The 23,523-nt window shown below is 34.9% G+C and overlaps 1 protein-coding gene across 1 annotated transcript; it reads left to right on the top strand.

Annotated features, from left to right (window-relative positions):
* Positions 1-18,628: 18,628 nt before the first annotated feature.
* On the top strand, positions 18,629-23,099 carry LOC107863710 (glucan endo-1,3-beta-glucosidase 8). The gene is made up of 2 exons (XM_016709788.2): positions 18,629-19,595; positions 21,900-23,099. Exons 1-2 carry the CDS (start codon positions 19,282-19,284, stop codon positions 22,996-22,998), a joined length of 1,413 nt encoding a protein of 470 aa, XP_016565274.1. The 5' UTR covers positions 18,629-19,281; the 3' UTR covers positions 22,999-23,099.
* The last annotated feature ends 424 nt before the right edge of the window (positions 23,100-23,523 follow it).

Below are 23,523 nucleotides of genomic sequence, written 5' to 3'. Positions count from 1 at the left end.
TTATATAATATACACTACTAAAAGAACTTTTATCCATAAAAGTCAATAGATAGAAAGATCCTAAAAGTTCGATAGGATAAGGTACAGGGTCTGCATTCCCCGAGCATAACTATCCGGGTCACTTCTAAGGTAGAACAATGCTTTTAAGGAATTTCACCAAAGTTTTCCCTTTTTCACCAAATTCCTTACTTCACTCCTCAAATAACCAACATTCAACCTTATCAACAAACAAGTCTCCAACTAAATCAAACACTACTAAATCACGCAAACTCAACCACACCATACTAAAATCACATATATACAAACATAACTTGGAAGAAACTCGACAAAGCTAAAGAAAATCTAAGGCATAAATTATGAAGCCAACTTTCAAGTCCAAATCTAACATTTATTTGTCATTCCAAACCTATTATCTACTCCAATTAAATAAAATATCATCTAAATCCTATCTGTGCAATCAAAAGAACTGACCTCAAAGGAACGCAGTTGATCTTCCAAAGATCCATACTAGATTGTATAAGAATAAGCCCATAAAGTTCTACCTAGACACAGATAGAGTTTATCAAAGCCTGCAATCTCTAGCAGAAGCTATAATTGGTTTGGATGACCCTCCAAACTGACAGTTGGGAATCTAAAGCACAAACTCTCAAAACTAAATGATCTTCTCTTGAATATCCCACCAACTGTGGATTAAACCATGCTAAGTCCAACTTGATAATACTCCTCCTGTCGAATAGACAATCCAAAATTCTGACAAAAATTGAGAATCAAGGTCGAGGGTAGAATAAACCAATATTGTGTGCTAATGGACTATCCATTGATAATTTATCTAGCATAACCTATTTGAATTAAACATAACTGAATTCATATGTAAAGAGTAGGAGTCAACCTATAATTTAATGCTCCACTAAAACAAATATAGAAATATGGTTGTAATCAATTAATGTAATCCATAGTTAAAATCTTCAAACTAAAGATGAACAATACGATTTGAACTATCCAAATCTATTTTATTGGAGAGCAAGCATCTATAACCCAAATCTAGCACAACTTCTAAGATGTTTTTCAAAAGAGAAAAATCTAAAATTAAAGCCTATGAGTCTTCATGGATAGAAAATACTAAAAAAAATATCACTATGAGAAACCAAGAATCCACATAACTACCCCTGCAGTGGTTGAAATTGATATGTTGCTAAAAGACAAAATCACAAGACCTTCACCTATTTGGATATTGACCAAAACTTACATCTAGACTTAACTGTTATCAAAGCTCCATATTCAAATTCATAATATCCAAGTCTAGTCTATAGGAGGTTTTGAAAAGAAAGGAATAATAATCATTTTCTTATTTTATCAAAAGGGTGTTATTTTTTCTTTTTTTACTCCTTTTATTCCCTAGCACAACCCCTAGTTGGGGAAGCTCCTTATGCCTTCCCTCTACCTCTGGATAGACCATGACCTCTTCCTAGCCCTCTAGTCTGGGCTTCATCCTTTAGTTCTAGCTCAGCATCCCTAACCTCTCGAAGTCTAGTCCTCATTATATATGCAAAAATGAGTGGATCGGAACTTATAACATTGAATAAGAACAACCATCATGATAAGGAATCAAATTAGAGAATTTTTTCTAAATATATCTTATAGCCTCTCAAACATAGATATGGACATCTACGTATCGATCCATGAGACTATACTAGAAATCCTAGTCTTACATTTATGAGATTGGTGAACCTGGATACTCTGATACCTATTTTTATGATCCAAGTGGGAAATCATCCACTGATGATAAGGTAAGTTATCCCAACACTCCTTGGTCATTTCCCATTATTTTCCCGTAAAATTTGACCGCTCTTTATTACAAATCCTTAGAAATTCGGTCTTAAAATCCTTAGATTTTAGAGGCTGATTTGGCCCCATGTTAAGCATCATTTGTAATCAACTTTTGAGCACACATTCCTTATCCTTAGGGATCTTGTGACATTTAATTTTGAATTTGATTTGCAAACCCCACAGGCCCATTTTTTACCCAAACTCTTACCCAACATTTTATATAGCAATATGGGTTTTATTTTACTCCTATTAAAATATAGATTTCTATTCTGATAGCTTGGAGACATTTTAAGATAATATAAAAAAGGTGAATTCTATTGGGATGATTCAAGACTTGTGGTTCAGCATCTAGACGTCAGTCTATTTTTTTATGAGATAGTATAAATAAAGATTACATGCTAGGTAAGGGTGATAGGATATATTTATAACTAGTGTATCATGATTAGCATAATTAGGGAGTTTGGGATTAGAAAGATAACCCCGCCATTAATGTGAAATACTTGTTATGACTAAGGAATCCTATCATCCTAGGTTATAATAACCATAATTAGATATTAAGAATCCTTTAGTATAAGATTTATAGATTATATAGATAAATTAAATCATATATTCCTAGATTGTAGCATTACTATTATTCTAGTTATATACCGGTGAGCCTAAGATCATGGTTATGATATCATTTGGACTCCAAGTGAGTGTTCTATCCTTATAAACAGCGTGGTTTTAGTCTATAGATGCATATGATTGTATTGTTTGGATATTGGTAATGGCATGCATACTTTTATGTGCATTCATGCTCTTTTAGGAATATGATTACAATCAAGACCATTATTTTACAATTAGTTTCTAAACAGGAATTTATTTCCACCTTTCACTTGAAAAATAGATTCTTTTTGAATGGGAATCGTACCACCTTACTGAATGATTTATGAGCTTTTGAGACTAAAGACTTTTTTAGAAAATTAGATTGAGGTTGATTCTAGTTCATGTTTTACCCACTCTTTAAACTTTACTACTTTGATTAAGAGAAATTTTTATGCTTTATATAATTTTATCTTGATTTAGTCTCAGAGTTGATCTCAGACAAAGGATTCATAGATTTACATTGATTTAGCCTTGGTTCAAATCTATGAAATTATTATTATTATTGTATATATATATATATATATATATAGATATAGATATAGATATAGATATAGATATAGATATAGATATCTTCAATACTAAATGGAGTAGATTGAAGATAATGATGATTACAAATCTTGTATCGGGACCAGGTAGTGTATAAGGATATTAATGAACCCCCTAGGGGCCTCTTTATTTTTAAGCCATAGTGTCGGAGAAAAGAGGTTATCGTAGATCCTCCGTTTACGAGATATCAAGCTGGATGAGGAGTAGAAACTTGGTACATTATTGCACTTGGATCAGATATGGAACTATGGATTTACTTTGAATTCATTCATGTTAATATCCTATCACCATTGTATTGTTTGGTGCTTATATCTATCAATATTATGGAGTTTTGTATAGGTATAGGCTCTGATTATTGTTTTTTGAGTGTTGCTTAAATCTTCCATGCTTATGATGGTGGGGTCGAAGGGCGGGCCCGATTAGGTATTAGTTGTCTGAACTAGTTGTTTACTTATTATTGTTACTATGGTTTTGTGATAGGTTGATTTTGTACTAGTACCTAAGGTTATCGATACGATTCTAATTCCATTACTTTATTTTAGTGAATAGCACTATGGATAGTTAGCTTGTGGTTAGACATTTTTGTTATAGGACCTAATCATGCCAGCCTTAGCTTTCCTACTTGATTAGGATTTTCTGGTGAGGTTAAGTTGGCTACCTTAGGTTGTTACCTTTGAGTTTGTCTTATGTACCTATATTTATGTATATCTATACATATGGTATTCCTATATATCCCTCTATTCGCTAGTTCATTCATATTGTGTATGTATTCCTTGGCCTTATATACTACTATATATCCTTCTTCCACTCTTTATTCGTATATTGACTAGTGATATATGGTATCGTACTTTAGTTCAAGAATACAGCTAGAATAGGATAGTTTATTCTTTTTTCCTTACTAGCTTTATTATGCTTAATTCCTAGATAGTTACCTGTAGTTATATTCTTTCTTAAATGTTATTTATATTTTCAATATCTTTTGAGCTCAGTCGACAATTGCCTACTAAGTACCACGTAGTTGTTACTCATAATACGCTTCTACATTCTATAAATTATAATGTGAGTCATTGTCATTGTTGTGTGCATCATGCAGAGAAGCTATGGATCAGATATTTACGGTGAGCTCCTAGTGTTTGAAGTATTACTACTCTCTCTCTTATGGATTAGACTGGTCTATATGTTGTATTTACAGATGTCTTGTAGTTATATTTATTCTGTATTTCTACTTGTGCTCAAATTGTATTTGTAGGACCCCATAAAATTCATAGCTTAATTCAGTCCTTTAAGCTTGTTAAGAGGCCCAGACTTAGAAAAATTCTAACTAAGTATTTAGACTTATTGCTATTTTAGCCTTCAAAAGCTAGCAATCTTATTTCACGACCTTTACATCCCTTAAATATTGATATCTAGGTTAATTCATGATCAAGAATGTCCTAGGTGTTTTCGACAAGTTTTGGATTTTTTGGAATTCGTTTGAAGCTAATTTGCAATCCTAAAATAGTGGATCAAGGCGATCTTGGATCTCTATGTCAACTATTGCGTTGATCCCAGCTCCTAGCGTTAATTTCTAGTGAGTCGACATAGACTCGACGTGATACATTTCCTATTGCATCAATGCTAATGATGCGGCGTGTCGGCCTGTATGTCGATGACACAGTTTTCAGTCATTAAAAGACCGCGTCCTTGGGGGTATTTGTGTTTTTTTCCCCAACCTTCAGCCCAAAAAAACACAAAATTCATCCCTAATTCATAAAAGAATACTCACTTTCTCGCAAAATCTCTCAAGAACAAGCCTTAGGGTTTTTAATTCAAGATTCAAAATCTTAAGAATTCTACCATCAATCTCTCAGAATTTAGGCACTAAGGTATATGAAGTGTTCAACCAAGGGTTCCTTCCACCCTTGGAGTCCAAGAATCTCTTTTGAACTTTAAGTAATTGATTTTATGATTTCCATGGTTGGAATTAATGTATATCTATGATTGCTAGTTGGATTAAGTTCCTAATTCATGATCATATATATATCTATATATATATCAAATGAAATTGATCATTATGTGTGTAGATTCATGTGAATCCATGACAAACCCTTGACTTGTGAAATTAGAGAGGTATTATGATGCTCACTTGTTATTCAATACTATATGCATATACTATGCTCACCAAGTGCTTGATAAATTGTCCATATGAACTATTAAGAGAATAAAATCATGTGAAGTTAGCTTATGTGCAAGTTATATTATGCAAATATTTGTCATAATACCCCAATGAATGAATGATGATCAAGTACTTAGCTTATATGCTTCAAGTTATGCCATGTCTCTTAATTTATGCTATCGAGTCCTGGGGGTACTTGTACCGGATAATTTAGTTGATTATTTAGGGCCATGGTCAGTCATAGTAACGTAACATTTACGTCTCTATCAGTAGTACTCTCAGTCAGTTACAGAACTCAGGAAAATTTAGTAGTACTCAGTAATCAGTCTTAGTTTAGTATTCAGTTCAGAAAACAATAGTATCTAGTTCAGAACTTAGTAAACTCAGTCGGTTCACATAATTCAGTCAGTAATCAGTTCAGTACTTAGAGAACTCAGAATTAGTCAAGTTTAGTTTAGTAAAATCAGCTCAGCTCGGTTATACGGCATGATCAGTAACCATTCAGTCTAGCCTAGTACAGTCTAAAATTTAGTCCAGTGTCTATTCAGTTAGGAGTAGGATTCATCACCGAGTGAACCCAAGGATGGGGACTCACCTTCCTGCAAAGGGTGAAATCATTAGAAGCAATCCTTGTATTCCAGAACTACATAGCCAGTGTAGATTGAGATATTTATCTATAAGACTTGGGCTGATATATCTCATTTGAGTTTTCCTACCAGCGAGGGTGGACGGAAGAGCTTTCTGTTAGAGAGGGCTAACTCACAGCTTGTCCTTACCCGTGGCACGGTATTGACACCCTTTCAACTGGGGTTATAGGTTTGACCCTAAATCAACTAGAGAAGGGGCATATCGGTAAAATGATTACCTCTTACAGTCTCAGTTTTAGATTCAGTCTTAGTATAGAACTCAGTTTAGTTCTACAGATTCAGGACTATCAGACATAGTCACTTAGATCAGTACGGAACTCAGTATGGTTCCACAGTATTCAGAACTATCAGATACAGTCTTTTAGATAATCAGTAATTCAGTATTCATAAACTCAGATACCGATTATCAGTACTCTAATTCAGTAATCAATATTAGGACGATCTCAGTTACAGTCTACATGTTCATGCATGTACTCTTACTAAGTTATGCTCATGTTATTCAGTTATTATTGTTCATGCACATGAACCCATGCATTTCAGCCTACTCACTGAGCTTATCAGTACATTCAAAGTACTGATGCATGCTTTTCTTTGTTCTATGATGTCTTATATTATAGGTTCAGATGCACGAGCTCCAGAGCACCCTTAGCAGTTCAGATTCTCATATTTTAGAGCAGTGGTGAGTCCTCATTGTTCGAGGACATGCTTATTATTTGTAGTACTTTAGTTTTATTTAGTAGATGGAGTTAGTTGGGGGCTTGTCCCATCAACTCCATAGTTCAGAAAGTTAGAGGTTTTTTCAGACTAGAGTATATTTAGACAGTTGTTCAGTTTTTCAGTACTTACATTAAGTTTTGGGATTTTGATACCTCATTCAGATTTATTTACAGATTTGAACCTTATGGCATATGTTTCTGCATATTTCTACATAATTACAGTATTTATTACTCATTTATTGTAGCAGGTACAGTCATAGGTTAGCTTGTGGTCTTTTAGGATTATGAGCACCGTGTAGTGTCTGGGGTACAGACTCGGGGCATTACAGTATTAAAAGCTCCTCAACTAACTTCACTAGGTCTTGAAGATGATTTATATATTAGTCTTGTTATTATATTTAGTCCTTAACTTTTTTTCATCTTTATTGATAGTGTGTCATTAGCAGTTTCGGACTATGGATTGGCTTACCTACTAGTAGGTTATGGTAGGTTCCATCATGGCTTGAGAAATTGGTACGTAACACTAGGATAGGCATTTATCTAAGTACAATCCATCAAAGACTTCGGTACCTGAATAGATGCTTGTTTTTTCACCTAAGAGGGACCCCCAGTTCCAAATGAATCATAAAATACAAATAAACAATCATAAAATACATAAACACTTTGAAGAAAGTCAAGGTACAATTCAACTTACAAATGAAGGTACACAAGTTCAAATACCACCCAAAGCCTCAACTGGAATATTGAATCTCTTGAATCAACACCAAATAAGTACATTCTAATCAAATATGACATCAATCAACTAAAAGAAAGCTAATGATATCCATATTGACCTAATTTAAAGCAAGTTCAAAAAAATAGGTAAAAAATGATAGGGGTAAAACCAAAATTTTCTTTTAGAAATATGTTCTCCAAGGTTAAAGGAATCTACAGCTGAAAACCCATGAGAAAATGAGTATATTTTGAACCTCAAATAAAAGAAACACTTAATTTACACTTTATCGAGTAAAAACCCCAAAATCATATTTAAAGACAAGAATTTGAAATGGTTTTTAGGATGAAATTAAATAAAAGTTATAGTATAAAGGCTTAAGAACTCACCCAAGGAAGAAATCTTAAAACCCCCTTTGAAATTTCCTTAGTACTATCTCTAGAAGACAAAACTAGAGAAAATATAATTTAGGGCCAAAAATAAAGTTAATATTACATCAAGGTCTACTGGAATTGGCGAACTCATGGCCTTTGACATAATCACGAGGTTTCTCAACCCAGACCTTTATGAATTTGATCCTAAGATCGCAAATACAAATAAGAAATAACATGATCCTTCACCAACACTAGCCCTTGGTCGCGAATGCAATGGTCGGGACAATAGAGATTCCCAAATACAAAGAGGAAGTGAGAATGTACTAGAAGATAGCTTAAAACCGGTAAGGAACTAGTCAAAACTCTCTAAACAAAGGCTCATAATTTTTCAGGAACCCACAGGAATAAACTAATAATGTTACTAGGGTAATTTCAACATTTCAAACTTAATGGCAGCATCAAAGTTTTGAAAAATAATTATTTTCATCAAAAGAATCCTCGGAACACCTTTGAGGCCAAATTTAACTATTTTTCAAATAAAAGATTGAAATCCTAAAAACAAAACACTTAAGACCTGAACTAACCACACTCCAAATTTAAGTTTAATTTTTCTTTGAAGGAAAGTCAAGGTATTACCAGATTACTTTTATTTTTCCTAAAATAAAAATATAAAGGACTTTTATATTTGGCTAACCTCTTTCAAAGTGAAAATGTTTGGAACTCTATAAATCAAAGATCTATTTCTCACACTGATGTCACCTAAACTATACCTTCCAAGAATATACAATATGGTCGCTGTCAAATTATAGTAACCCAACTAGGTTGGGGTCGATCCCATAGGGAATAGGTCGAATTTATCTCTCAAACTTGCTGAAGTAGCCAGAAGTACACAAGAGCAAATGGGAGGATTTTATAGTAAATAGTGAAAAGTAATAGTTTGTGAATGTTTTTGGTTGTAAAAAATCTAAGACAAATAGTAGGACTGTCTTCCTCTAGCTTCCTAACTCGGTAGGATTCTCATGCTCAATCCAACTATCTATCTGTGACACATGCATAATCTAACAAGCTAGGTATTACCAACCGTCTTATGAACGCTTTGGTAAATCTCACCCTTCAACTTGTGAGTCTTAGTATTTCTCCTTATTGACCATTGTCTTTGACCCCGATTTAACTATCACCTTTTACGTATCAAGTTATTAGACAAGAGCTATTAGTCTTAAATCACTATTGTCATCTTCTTTTCCCAATCTTAATCTCTCTTGTGAGGACGATCTCGAATATAAGAAAGTTCTAGGCATTGGAAAAGGCAAAGAAAGAAATTAGACTGTAGAAGATCATAATGCTAGTGTAAATAATCATCTAGAAGAACCTCACACTTCTCTTGTTTTGTTGTTATGCCAGGGTTCCCACAATACTACCTAAGGGATTTAGCCTCTCATGGTTGTAAGAAATGCCATGGAATTTAATAAATAAAGCATATAAGTAATCTCACAATAATAAAGAATAAAATACAAAATGTTAAATCAATTAATCAATCAAACACCAAGAACAAAGGGGTTCCAAGATCAAAGGTTAATCTTAGAATCTAATATATGTTTGTAAATAGTATGAGTGTGTAAACTGACAAAAAATGTCTAATGAGTATTTATAGAGTACATAAAAACCCTAGAAATCTAAACTAAAACATATAGGAAAAACTATTTTGGTGGCCACTTATGACACCAGTTACGGGTGTAAGTGGCATCGTAGGTGATAGGCTCCTCGAATCATCTACAATTTCTCGTGCACTAGTACCTATAGGGCATCAGTGATGCCGACGTCCCATAGGTTCCTCCTCATAAGTACCAGAGGATCCTTAATCCTAAAACTTCTCTGAACTTTAATGTTCTGCAACTTATGTGACTTAGGTGCTCCATATTAAGTGGCACTTATGTTCCATATGTTCTCCTTCATCCGTGTCAGATCAAGACTTCACTTTCAAGTTCTCTGAATCTGGTTCTTCTGAGACCTACTACATCTATCTACTCTAAGTGCTACCTATGCCATGTAGGTATCCTCATAAGTAGGCTTTTCTACCATATTGACTCATTTTCTTCATGTTAATCTCTAAAACCTAGTTCCCTGCAAAATAGACACAAAACTCTTCATAACTACCAAAATAAAAACTCATCATAACTACCAAAATAAACCTAGGTACTTGCATAGTTTTTTATTTTAAGCATTGAAAGTGCCATGATAGCATGGTATATCAACACCCTTAAGTGAGAACATTTTCATGTCCTCGGGTGACAAAAATACAACAATGATGCTTAACTAAAAGAAACATAAGATACTTATGGAATTCAATCTCAAATTTAGTTCAAAAACATCAACCCCTCCTATTTTTAATCTTTTCAAACCCAACTCTGTGAATCAATGCACCCCAACAATGTGATACAGGGGAATGAAAATATAGTATTACATTAGCAACACATAATAAAGCTTATATACAAATTACACTACACGAATAGATAAGTAACTAGAAACACAACCCATGTACCCTCACAACAATAAAGTCCCACTCACTCGATATAATCATGTATGTTAATGCACGGACAATCGTAAGAAACTCTCACTCATAAAGAAGTTCCAACAATGTGCAGAGAATACCATAGGCTTGACCTTATTTTCTTTATCTTAGTTTTTAGATAGTCAGACTGGAAAAACTATAGGACTTTACTCTACTTGTAATGTTGTCTTGGGGGTTGTTGTGGTAGATTTAAGAATTTAGTGACTAAGCCTACTTGTCACTACCATTATGTTAGGGGCCCACTTATGACTCAATTTTTCATTTATTCCACCTTTATTTCTCCCTTTTTTCCTTTATTGCTAATTGAGGTTGGGTACTGTTTCTCTTGTTCTTTCTTTTTTTCTTTTTCTTTTTTATTTTTCCTTTTTTTTTTCTACCACACTCAACCTTACTTTCCTTTTTCTTATTTTTGCCCTTCTGCATGCCTACTTTTAATCACGCACCATTATGATAGCCACCCTAAACTTAGGCGATTTGCTTGAGTTGAGGTGCACATGCCAAGGGAGCACCAGAGCTAAAACATATTCATTGTAACTAAAATGGAAAGGTGAAAGGTAAGAAAAGGTAAAATAGGTTGTATAGGCTCAAACAGGGATCTAGGGATACTTATTCCCATTTGGAAGGTAGTTTAGGCAAGAAGTGGACTAATTCAAGAACGGCCAATGATCCTTTCCTAATCAACTATCATACAGCCTAGGCAAGGCTGACATGCTATGTTCTAAATTCAACACACATTAGGAACTAAGTAAGCATCTCACACACACATAAAATGAGGTTTCATACCAAGCTACTACCTATCAAATTCATGAAATTGCTAGCTATGATTATTATGTCCCTAATCCTAATATGGTAATGAGATTCACAATGGTCATATATATATACACATCATGCAGTTCAAAACAAATTTTGAAGGGGTATCATTTTTCTACCACATTTATGCACAAACAAAATAAACACAATACGACAAAATATTTCCTAGATTTTCCTGTTCTACTATCATAATGCGGCCGACAAGAAAAGAAGCATGCAATAAAAACCCACGGTGACTATGGTTCACCCCCACCCTAACAAATAGACTACGCACTATCCCCAGCATGTAACCACAATATATAATTTGTGAGTGAAGATATATATGAGATGCACTAGGCGTCCGTCTAATGCTCGTTCCCATCAGGGGCATCTAGTATCTTAATTGGTGGAGGTGGTAATGGTGACAGGGCACTATTAGAAGTTGTACCCGCTGCAATCTCCATTCATCACACTGCATTATCTACTCTGGGCATAAAGGACTCATGGGCAGCCCTTTTTAAAGTCCAATCCTAAGGAACAGTAGGGTCTTGTATATCCTTTGATCTATCTCTCTTGGTACTAACAATCAAGAACATCTCTTCCTCTATGAATAAATCATAGTACCTTAGGTCGCATGGAGCCATAAATTGAGTAGATGAAGGGATAACTGAAGGAATGGGCAGAATCTATCTCTCAATGAAAGAGTGTACCTCTGCCCATAGTGTGGACACCTTCTCCCTAATGTCAAACAACTTTGGAGCCAGTATATATCAAAACTATGCACTAATCGGCCCCTTAAAAGCATCGATCCTAGCATACAACTCACTAGTGAAATCCATTATCTCAACTCAAAGCACAACCCATATTTGAGTCTTAACGGTCTCTAACATCATTTGAACCCAAGGTTGGATTTGTACATATAATAAAGTCAGCTCAAACTAACCATCAGTAAGAAGGGTGGTAGTCATATTCTGCCACTCCACTAGGCTCTATAAAAACTCATAGGGTACTGAAATACACCCTGTAGTTGTAGTTGTAGCTGTGGAAGTGGGGCGAGAAGGCATAAAAGATACCTCAACTAGCTCAAATGTGGAGGTTCGGGATGAAGTAGAAGTAGTTGGATCCCCCTCAACATCAATAGCAACCTTAGGCGCATCTCTATATTCACCCATATCAACATTAATTCCCATATCATCCATATTAAAGTTCAGACTATAAACATGCTCTAATAGAGCTAGAAGGCCCTCAAACTAGGCTAGAATCATAGTCGGAGGTGCCCAAGATCTCTAGAAAAGGACTGGGTTCATCAGATCTTTGATCATGCTAGTATATGCTATGCTCGTTACCTCAAGTCTTCTATATACATTCTAAATATTAGGTACGCCTGCCTTTTTATATAACATGTGAACCAGGCAAAGGAAGGGAAAGAGTGGTCATGTTCCAAAATGATCGCACATACATCTCATATCTGATAAGTGCTGCAAAGTCAACCTCATTTCCTATTAACAAACTCATAAATAGTGAAGCTCAATCAAATGTAAAAAGGTTGTTTGATGAAATCGGACACAATTGGAAGCGTACCACTGTTATCCAGAACATAGAGGCAAAATACAGCACCGCCTTCTTAATATCCCCTTTACCCTAATACAGGGAGCATCATCACCTAAGTATGAAATCTAGTTGGCGATCTAGAACATAGTCGACCGCTACTAGAATGTACTTCATCCCATAGAAGCTCACAAATGGGCCCATGAAATCAATTCCCTATATAATAAATAACTCCAACTCTAAGATAGGTGTCATGTCTCCGTGAAATATTTCCTTTTCATTGGCACTGTTCATAGGCTTAAGCAAAGTCATGAGCATCCTTGTCAATAGTTGGCCAATAATACCCACACTATAGAATTTTTTGGGCTATGACGGTACTATCATGATGACCCTCAACTGGCAATCAATGAAGAGACTCAAGGATTCTCTTCATCTCCACCTAGAAAATATATCTACGAATAAAACTATTCACATAAATCTGAAAGAAATATGGCTCATCCTAAAAAAATTTCCTTACATCATGTATAATCGTTTTCGTTGCTGGAATGAAAAATTTTCCAAAACAAGATCACTTACCAAAAAGTTGGCAAAATCAGCAAACTAGGGGATTAAGTTTTGAGATACTGCCAAGATCCGCTCATCTGGAAAAGTATCATTTATGTCAAGCTCATCCCCTAACTTCTACATTGACTCCTCCTCAAGGTGAGATAATTGATTAGTAACCTAGTTCTTAGTGTTTTTTCGATCTTTTACCTCAAAGTCAAATTCTTGCAATAAGAGGACCCAACATATAAACCTCAGTTTAGCATCCTTCTTCAACATTATATACCTCAAAGTTGCATAATTTGTGTGAACTATGACTTTGGTCCGTATCAAATAGGACTAAATCTTCTTAAAATAAAAACCACCACAAGCAACTCATACTTAATGACCATATAGTTATTTTTTCTCTTGTTCAATTCCTTGTTGTCATAATAGATACGGTGAAGTATTTTCTCATGTCTTTTCCCTAAGACAGCACCTAAGACCACTCTACTAGCATCACACATAACCTCAAATGGTAAAGACTAATCAAAGGACACAATAATGAGAGTTGAGACCAACCGCTCCTTAAGGCACTCAAAGGCCTTAAGACATGCCTTATCAAATACAAATTTCACCCCCTTCTCTAAAAGCTTGCATAAAACGTTAGCAATTTTATTGAAGCACTTGGTGAACCTCTTATAAAGCCTAGCATGACCCAAAAAGATTTGGATACCTTTAACTAAGTTCGGAGGAGGTAAATTTTCAATCACCTCTATATTGGCTCTATCTACCTTAATACCCTGCTTTGGGATTTTGTCACCAAGAACAATACCTTTTTCACATTAAAATGGCACTTCTCCCCATTTAGTACCAAATTACACTCCTCACATTTTTAGAGTGTGTTGGCTAAATAGGCCAAACAGTCATCAAAGGAGTCCCCAATGACCAAAAAGTCATCCATGAATACCTCTATAGTTTCTTCCACCATGTCAAAAAATATAGATATCATACACTATTGAAAGGTGGCAGGAGCACTACATAGTCCGAATAGTATCCACTTGAACGCAAAAGTCACATATAGGCTAGTAAAAGTCATCATTTCCTGATTCTCAAGAGGAATAGAAATCTGATTGTATTCATCTTCCTATAATACATACGTACTCTCCATCCAGCAATTGGTATCATAGGCACCGATCTATTTTTCTTATTAGGGACCATAGTGATCCCACCCTTCTTAGGTACACAATGAACTAGGTTGATCCATTTATTTTTCGCAATGGGGTAAACAACTTCAGCATCTAACCACTTGATGATCTATTTCTTCACTACCTCCTACATAGGAGGATTCAACTAATGTTGGTGCTTGATGTTGGGTATACACTGTGGTTCAATCTATTTCTTATGAGTGTAAATATCAGGTAGAATCTTCATAATGTCTACAATAGTCCATCCGATAGCCATCTTGAACCTTTGCAACACAAAAATTAATGATTCAATCTATGTATCTAATAAATCATCAGCAATAGTGACTAGCAAAGTATTGTCAGCCCCCAAAAATATATAACAGAAGTGAAATTGGAGAGCCTTCAATTCCAAAAATTATGGCTCCTTAATAGATGGTCTATCTAGAGAAGTAGTTCTATTCTTCGTATCAATATCTAGCATTTAGGATCTTAATTATAAGAACCTATACTATACAACACATTCACTATCTCATAATACTCATCAATGCCATCACTGTCTAAGTTCATAATAACTGCTGCTAATACCTCAACCCCAAGTCTCTCTTTAATAGGCATAGTCATACATCATCATCAACAATATCAATCATAGATACCGCTCTTAGTTCCTTCAATTGTCACATAGAATACCAAGCATTAAAAACAAATTGCTTATCGATGGGTTTGAACTTCATCTACCCTATCTCCATGTCAACCAAGGCTCGTCCCATAGCTATAAAAAGCGTTCCTAAGATAATAGGGACTTCAAAGTCCACCTCATAATTAAGGATCATAAAATTAGCTGGAATATAAGGGGTGCAACCTTTACCGAAACATCATACAAAATACCAACTAATTTCTTCATAGTCTTGTCAGTCATCAATAACCTCATGGATGTAGGTTTGGGTGCCACCAACCCCAACTTCTTGTACACTTCTAACGGAATGAGAATGATACTAGCTTTCAAATCACATAAAGCTCTAGAGAATTTGAAGGACCCAATGGTACTTGGAATAGTAAATGCTTTGGGGTCTTCTTCTTCTCAACCAATACATGAGAAAAAATGGCAATAGAATTATGGATATTATCAGCAGGCTCAAAACTCACCATCCACTTTTGAGTAACAAAATCCTTCATGAACTTAGCTTAGCTAGACATTTGCTTCAATGCTTCTACAGGAGAAATATTAACAAGCAGTTCTTTCAACATCAACATGAACTTTTGATACTTACCTTCCTCTTATTTCTTCTTCAAACTTTGAGGAAAAGGTGGGTGAGGTTGTTGAATAGTCTTTAATACCGACTCATCTACCTTTACCATACATTTATCCTACTCAACTCTTTTATCAACACTTATCAATTTTTATGATGACTAACCACTAGTTACAAACTTTTAAGATTCTACTTTGAGAGCCTCATATAAATCAACCATATCATCCCTATCTTCATCAATTACAGGCATGAGAGGATCAATGGTGGCCTTATCACAAATGAGTGGTACTTGCCAAATAGTGACTATCATTCATCAAATTCTACACAGTATTACTTATAAGTATATTCGGTTGATGTTGAGTCAACATCTCTAACATCTAAGCAAATACTTCTCAAGTTGCTTGATCATAGTAGCATACAATTCTACTTTGATGTCGTTTTATTATACTGGTAAGTATTCCTTCTTATCACGCAGGTAACCCGGGTTTGATCTCCGACAATGAAGCTAAAATTTAATGTTGCCCAAACTATACCCACCAAGAAGATACAATACGGTCGTTGTCACATTATAGTAACCCAACTAGGTTGGGGTTGATCCAAAAAAGAACAGGTCGAATTTGTCTCTCGACTTTTTGAAGTAGCCAGAAGTTCAAAAAAGTAAATGGGAAGATTTAGTAGTAAATAATAAAAAGTAACAATTTGTGAATGTTTGTGGTTGTAAAAAACTTACATAAATACTAGAACTCTATCCCCCCCTAGTTTCAAAAATCAATAAATTTCTCGTGCTCAATCCAACTATCTCACCGACATAGATGCAGAATCTGAAAAGCAAGATATTTCCAACCTTCTTGTGAATGCATTGGTAAATCTCATCCTTCACCCTGTGAGTATTAGGGTGTCAACTTACTCACCTTGATCTTTGACCCTAGTTTAAATATTACCTTTTAGGCATCAAGTTATTAAATGTGAGTTGATAGTGTTGAATCACTGTTGTAATCTTCTTTTCCAATCTCAATCTATCTTGTGAAGATGATCTTAAATAAAGGCAAGTTATTAGCATTGGTTGCCGCTAAAAAAGAAACTAAACTAAAGAATATCTCAATGCATGTGTAAATAATGATCTAGAAAAACCTCATACTTTCTCTGCTTTGTTATTCTGTCAGGGTTTCCACAACCCTAGTTAAGGGATTTAGCTGCTAATAGTTGCAAGAAACTCTATGGAATTCAATAAAGAAAGCATAGAAGTAATCTCACAATAATAATTAATAAAATCCAAAGTGACAAATTAATTAATCAACCAAAAACCAAGAACAACGGGATTCCAAGATCAAAAGTTAATCTTAGAATCAAATATGTGTTTGTTAATAGTATGAGTGCATAAACTAACGAAAAAACCTCAAAATTGTATTGGTAAAGCTCATAAAAATCCTAGAAATCTAAACCAAAACATACAAGGAAAACTAAGTAGGTGGCCACTTATGGTGCCACTTACATGTTGTAATGGCACCTACTCCACGTAGGTGGCCATTGTAGGTGACAGGCTCTTAAAATCTTCAACAATTTCTTATGCACTGGTACCTATGGGAAATAGGTGGTACTAACGCCCCATAGGTTTCCTCCTCTTTAGTACCAAAGGTTCCTAAATCTTGTAACATCTCTGAACTTTAATGTTCTACAAAATAGGTGACTTAGGTGCTCCATCGTAAGTGGCAGTTTATGTGCCATATGTGCTCCTTTGTTAGTGTCTGATCAATACTTCACATTCAGGTTCTCTGAATTTTATTCTTTTGAAATTTATGACAGCTTCCTATGCCACGTAAGTGCTACCTATGCCATAAAAGTGCTACCTATGCCACATAGGTTGCCTCGTAAGTAGGCATTTCTACAATCTTTACTCTTTTTCTTTCTGTTAACCTCTAAAATTTAGTCTCATGCAAAATAGACACAAAACACATCATATCTACCAAAAAAACCAAAGTACTTTCATATATTCTAGTTTTAAGCATCAAAAGTGCCATAAAACCATGGCACAGCATACACTAACAACACAATGGCATCCAAAATGTAGTTATTAAAGAGTTTTATATAGGAGGAGATTATTCTGTTGATATTTTTTTTATTATCTATTAGATTCATATTTATATGACAAGTCATTAATTTAATGACTTGTTAGCACCTTTTAAGCATAAATTATCATGCTTTTCTATTGATTTAGTGTTAATCTCGTGTATAATGGTCATTTGTGCAGGTAAAGGTTGAAAATAATGAAAATTAAGTTATTTAATTCATTTGGAGGTCAAATATGAAAGAAAAAAAGCCTTAAAGTTCACATGGATAAGTTGGGAGGCCACTTTCTTGATGGTCAAAATAGTGTCATCGGTGCCCAAGGTACACCCCACTTGCAACTAATCTGCTCTGGATCTACTGAAGTAGATCCAACTGTACTGTATAAATTTCATAATATTTAGAAAATGGGAATTTGAGGTCAAGGGGAGGTTTGGAATTTTTGTAATGTCTATAAAATTGGAATTTAGGGCCAAAAGGGGTTTTTTTTTTATCCCATTTCGACCATCATTGAACTATTATTGTATTTTTCATGAACTAGGAAATACTAGGGAGATTCTTAAGTGAAGAATTAATGGTTTTTATTGGGGATTTGTTAAAATTATAGATTTGATATAGTATTCACTTTACTTTCTATGGATTAATTTGATACAAATTTTGATATATCTCTGTCTCTCTCTATGAGTAGCTAATTCTTCTTCTTGAGATAATGCTTGAATATGTTATGATTAGTGCATGGGGTTTGCTTATTTATCTTTCTAATTTGCTATTTTATATGGTTTTTGTATTTATTCCATGTTTTAACTAAGAATTGGGAGTTGCAAACCTCAATTAGCATTGAACCTCTATCATTATTTACTGAGTAGATGTGGGTGAGAATGGATATTAACAATAACTTGAATTAGTTAATTTAATAGCATCTCTTAGACTTAAGGATGTTAATTGAGGCCATAAATTGATAGTATTGTTACACTTATGAGGTGTTTAAAAAAATCCATTTTTGCTATATGATGTTTTATTAACAAATTGACACTAATACCTTTATATCTAGCCTACCCATTACTTCTAACTAAATATGAACAAACAATCAAATACCATGCATGAACCTAGACCTGTTAAGGCATAGCCCCAAGTCTCATATACACTTGCTTAATCTCTAATTATTTCTGTCTTACAAATATTACTCTCAAAACAACAAAATTGCTAAATTCAACATTATTCAACCAAACCCCCAAGTTTTTCTTTCATGTCTTTTTACTTTGCATTTATGGGTCAACTCCTAGTTGACTTCTAACACTCTTAAGCATTAAAATCCTTTTCTCACTGTTGTTGATTCGAACCCAGCTCTATTGGGTTGCTAAACTGATGACAATCGTTTACTTATCCTTTCTTTTCTAACCACAATAAGAGGATTGCCTTGTTTTTTTCATCCGACGTTTTTCCCGTAGTAATTGGGTCAAAACTCAAATTCCTTGTTGGGCTTTTTGGCAGTTTCGTTCCTTCCTATTAGAAGGTGGGGTGGTAGTTTTCAGGCTATTTGAGGAGTTTTGGGACTCCACCCCCACGTTCTATACCCTTTTGATGATATCCCTATTCTGAACCTCACTTTCGTGTCTCCTTTTTCTTGATTTTTATCTATCCTTCTATCCTGTCTCTTTTCTCGGGTTATCTTCTTTCCCTCTCTAATTCTTTGTTCTAATCCTCTCTATTTGCAGCTGCTTTGTTTTGAGAACATGTTTAAAATTGGGATATTATTATTATTTTTATTAAGTGGTGTTGATGGGCTAGGAGTGAACTGGGGAACAATGGCAACCCACAAGTTGCCACCAAAAACAGTGGTACAGATGTTGAAGGACAGTGGTATTCAGAAGGTGAAGTTATTTGATGCAGATCAATCCACCATGAGTGCTCTTGCTGGTAGTGATCTTGAAGTTATGGTTGCCATTCCCAATGATCAGCTTTCTGCTATGAATGATTATGATAGAGCTAAAGATTGGGTCAAACGCAATGTCACCCGCTACAATTTCAAAGGAGGTGTCAACATCAAGTACGATTACTTTTTCCTTTGTTCCTTTTCCGTTGAGGGGGGAAACGAAACTTTAATGGGTTATCTTGTTGTTAAGTTGGAAACTTTATTTTTGCCCCTTTTACCTTACTTTGATTGCTGTAATCCTGTTCTACTTCTTAGTTAAACTATGCCTTTTATTTACTTTGATGGCTGTAATCTTGTTCTACTTCTCAATTAAAATTGATGTGTTTAATGGTTTAATGTCAAGTATGATTACATTAAGCATTTGTTGAAAGAGTGGCTTCTTTTGTGCTCTTCTTGCTTCTAAAGCAAATGCTTGATATGTGGAATATATTATGCTCCAAATTGCTTCAAAATCTTTCTTGTTAGTTATGATATGTATTAAAGGAAGTTAGGAAGAAAAGGCTTTGGAGATAAACTTGGGCTTTAAAAGGGAAAGAGAAAAAGAAATAGAATCTTTTTCCCCCTTCAATTCCATGTTTTCGTATGAGGGTGAGCCTTGACATAGCCATAGAGTAGTTGCTCATAGGTCATGAGTTCGTGGTGTACCTCTCTGTAGAAATGCAAGAGGAAGGTTGCATAGGACTCCCCTACCCCCACATTAGCCATGGAATATTTCTTTCACGGGTTAAGTCCTTTTGAGTGCATATTCATTCACTGCAAAAATAATGTTAAATTGGAGTTTAAGTGGAAGCTTATAACCTCCACGAATTGCAGTTTCAATCTCCCACAATTTACCCTTTCTTTTTGTAGTGTTTTGTCCATATTACTCTTTTAAAAACTGTATTCTGCTTTTCCCCATTGGAATATAGTCGCTCACATTTCTTTGAGGGGTCTTTTGGTACGAGGGATAAGGGATAATTAATCTCGGGATTAATTTTAGGATGAGCTTATCCCATGTTTGGTTGGCATAAACTTCATGAGATTACTTTTCCTGGGATTTTAGTGTTATTTTTGTTCCACCTTGAGGGTGGGATAAGTTTTCCCAGGCTAGCTAATCTCGGTATAACTTAAATCTAACCAAATGATCCCTCACGGGTTAAGTCCTTTCGAGTGCATATTCGTTGGTCCATATTTATTATGCTTTTCCTCGTTGGAATGTAGTTATCCTAATGGGAAAAACATTGCTAGTGTATGGAAAGGTTAGGTGGCTGAACCATTGCTAATATATGTTTCTATTAGTATTCATTTTCAGTTCTTTCCTTTCCTTTTGGCTGCAAACCAACCAGTCTTCTGTCATATCCAAAGATTAAGAGCCTGAACCATTGCTAATATATGTTTCTGTTAGTATTCCTTTCAGTTTTTTTTAAAATCTTTTTGGCTGCAAACAACCAGTCTTCATGTGGTCTATTGGACATGGTCTACTGTGAGACTGTACAAATATTGTGGTTAATCTTTAAGCAGAGATTTTTTTGTTTTAAAAGAGTAGTGCCGTGGCTCCGGTTAATCTATTTTGAAGTGCTGTAAGATAATCATTCTCTTCTGTCTAGAATCTTCTTTCCTATTTCCACCTTCTCTTTGTGTATTCACTTTCATTCGGGCTGAAACGTCGAGTCCATTCATTTTCTTTTGAACTGAAACATCCAGTTTGACTTTTGAAATTAAGCTAGTGTTTGGTTGAAGTTTTGGTTACCTTCTGCATTCAAGCTCTACCGTAGATAAAAGCCCGATATTTAAGTGGAAAAGGTTAGACATCTGGGTCCATTAACCCAAGTTTTGAGCCGTATCCCCCTGGCCCTTGGAAATTTCTCGATTATCAAAAAAAAATATATAATAAGATAAAGAAAGGAAGAACAAGTGATGGTTAGCTTGATCCATACAAAGTGAAGGAAAATAGTGAGTTACATCTATGAACTCTTATCGCTTAAAATTTTATGGCCTTGAAATGCTATTTTGATTCTTATATCATTTTAGTATGATCAAACAATTACTTGACTTTCAAAGCTTTGATCTTGATTATGCAGAAGTTACAATTTTTTTGTTATTTTTAAGCACTCTTCAAACTATACTTAATTCTTTTCCTTATATGGGAGAATCTTTTTCATTTGTACCGGATCTTTAGTTTTGTCATTTAGAGTAGTGAAATCTGAAATCATATGATGCAATAAATGGTTGAAAATTGAAGATATTGTAGATTGCAGTTCATAGACGATTTTGTGCTTGTAGTGTATAAAAACATTTCATTGCTACTTTCTCCTGGCCTTCTTGTCAATTAAAATTTACTTACTTTTCAAACGAAAGTGTGTATAAGCATTTCAAACTTTTATATAGTTTCATATAGCTGATTACTATCTAAATTTCTGCATCTTAATCTCGCTGCAGATATGTTGCAGTTGGTAATGAGCCTTTCCTGACATCCTACAACAACTCCTTTCTTAACACGACCTTCCCAGCACTTCAGAACATCCAAAATGCTCTAAATGAAGCAGGACTTGGGAGCACCATAAAAGCAACTGTACCTCTAAATGCTGATGTTTATTTCTCTCCAGACGACAATCCCGTACCATCTGCTGGGAGATTCCGAGAAGACATTAATGATTTAATGACCCAGATTGTTCAATTCATGAGCCAGAACAACGCACCTTTCACAGTAAACATTTACCCCTTTCTAAGTCTTTATGCCAACGAGCATTTCCCCGTTAATTTTGCCTTCTTTGATGGAGCCAGTAACCCCATTGTTGATAATGGATTCACATACACCAATGTATTTGATGCCAACTTTGATACCCTGGTATCAGCATTGAAAGCCGCAGGTGTTGGTAATATGACCATCCTTGTTGGGGAAGTTGGATGGCCCACGAATGGAGACAAAAACGCCAATGTCGATCTTGCTTATCGGTTCTATAAAGGACTGTTACCCCGGCTTGCAGCCAATACCGGAACACCTCTTCGGCCTGGATATATTGAAGTTTACTTGTTTGGGCTTATTGATGAGGATGGTAAAAGTATTGCTCCTGGTAACTTTGAGCGTCACTGGGGAATCTTCCGGTATGATGGACAGCCGAAGTTTGCCATGGACCTTACGGGTCAGGGACAGGATAAGTTTCTTATGGGTGCACAAAATGTGGAATATTTATCCAAGAAATGGTGCATGATTAATCCGAATGCCAAGGACTTGAGCAAACTTGCAGAAAACATCAACTATGCATGCACGTTCTCAGATTGCACAGCATTAGGGTATGGTTCGTCTTGCAACGAGTTGGACGCCAACGGTAATGCATCATATGCATTTAATATGTATTACCAGGCTCAGAACCAAGGAGATTTCAGTTGTAACTTTCAGGGTCTGGCAATGGTGACAGATCAGAATATATCTCAAGCAAACTGTAACTTCACCATCCAGATTGCTGCCTCTTTCTCTCTGAAATTATTGCCTGGGATTATCACATTTCTAACTGCATTCACATTTATTTTACTATAAGTATCCGTGTAGATTATTTATTTGCAATAGTGGATGTATTCAAGATTTCTGGCTGCTTCTATCAATCTGATGCTTTGACAAAATGACACTATTACGTAAAAGAGAGTTCAGATAAGGTTTTCCTTTCAGTTTTCAATTTCCACTGTGATTTGAACATCATCTTGGAGTTGTTTTTATTTTCTACTTTCTACTCGGGGAAATTTCTGGGGAAGAGACATATGAAGCTGAAGTCTTCTTTCTTTACCATCCTTAGCTACTTCCCTTTTTTTTTTGGTCGAGTAACCTTATCATGAATCACAGGACAATGCAATCATTCTCAAATGCTTTGGTCACAAAAATCAAATATTATTCTCTTTATTTGAAATAAATCAAATATTATTCTCTTTATTTGAAATTTTTAAAATTGAAGTTCGAGTTGTGTTTGTCATATAATTTGCAAAAAGTACTTAGAATTTGAATGTAGTTTTTCTAAATTTGGTTTATAGCCCTAATTTTTAAAAAACATTTAATTAAACTAAAAATTAC

This window comes from Capsicum annuum, chromosome 3, assembly GCF_002878395.1.
Source record: "Capsicum annuum cultivar UCD-10X-F1 chromosome 3, UCD10Xv1.1, whole genome shotgun sequence".
NCBI classification, from domain to species: Eukaryota; Viridiplantae; Streptophyta; class Magnoliopsida; order Solanales; family Solanaceae; genus Capsicum; species Capsicum annuum.
The sequence above is the reverse complement of the archived record's forward strand: the minus strand, read 5'-3'. Positions and strand labels throughout refer to the sequence as shown.

Bases quoted from the DNA above. Each gene is read 5' to 3' on its own strand.
- LOC107863710 (XM_016709788.2), top strand. From the start codon at position 19,282: ATGTTTAAAATTGGGATATTATTATTATTTTTATTAAGTGGTGTTGAT. The intron at 19,596-21,899 runs GTACGATTACTT...ATCTCGCTGCAG, and splicing joins AAAGGAGGTGTCAACATCAA to ATATGTTGCAGTTGGTAATG.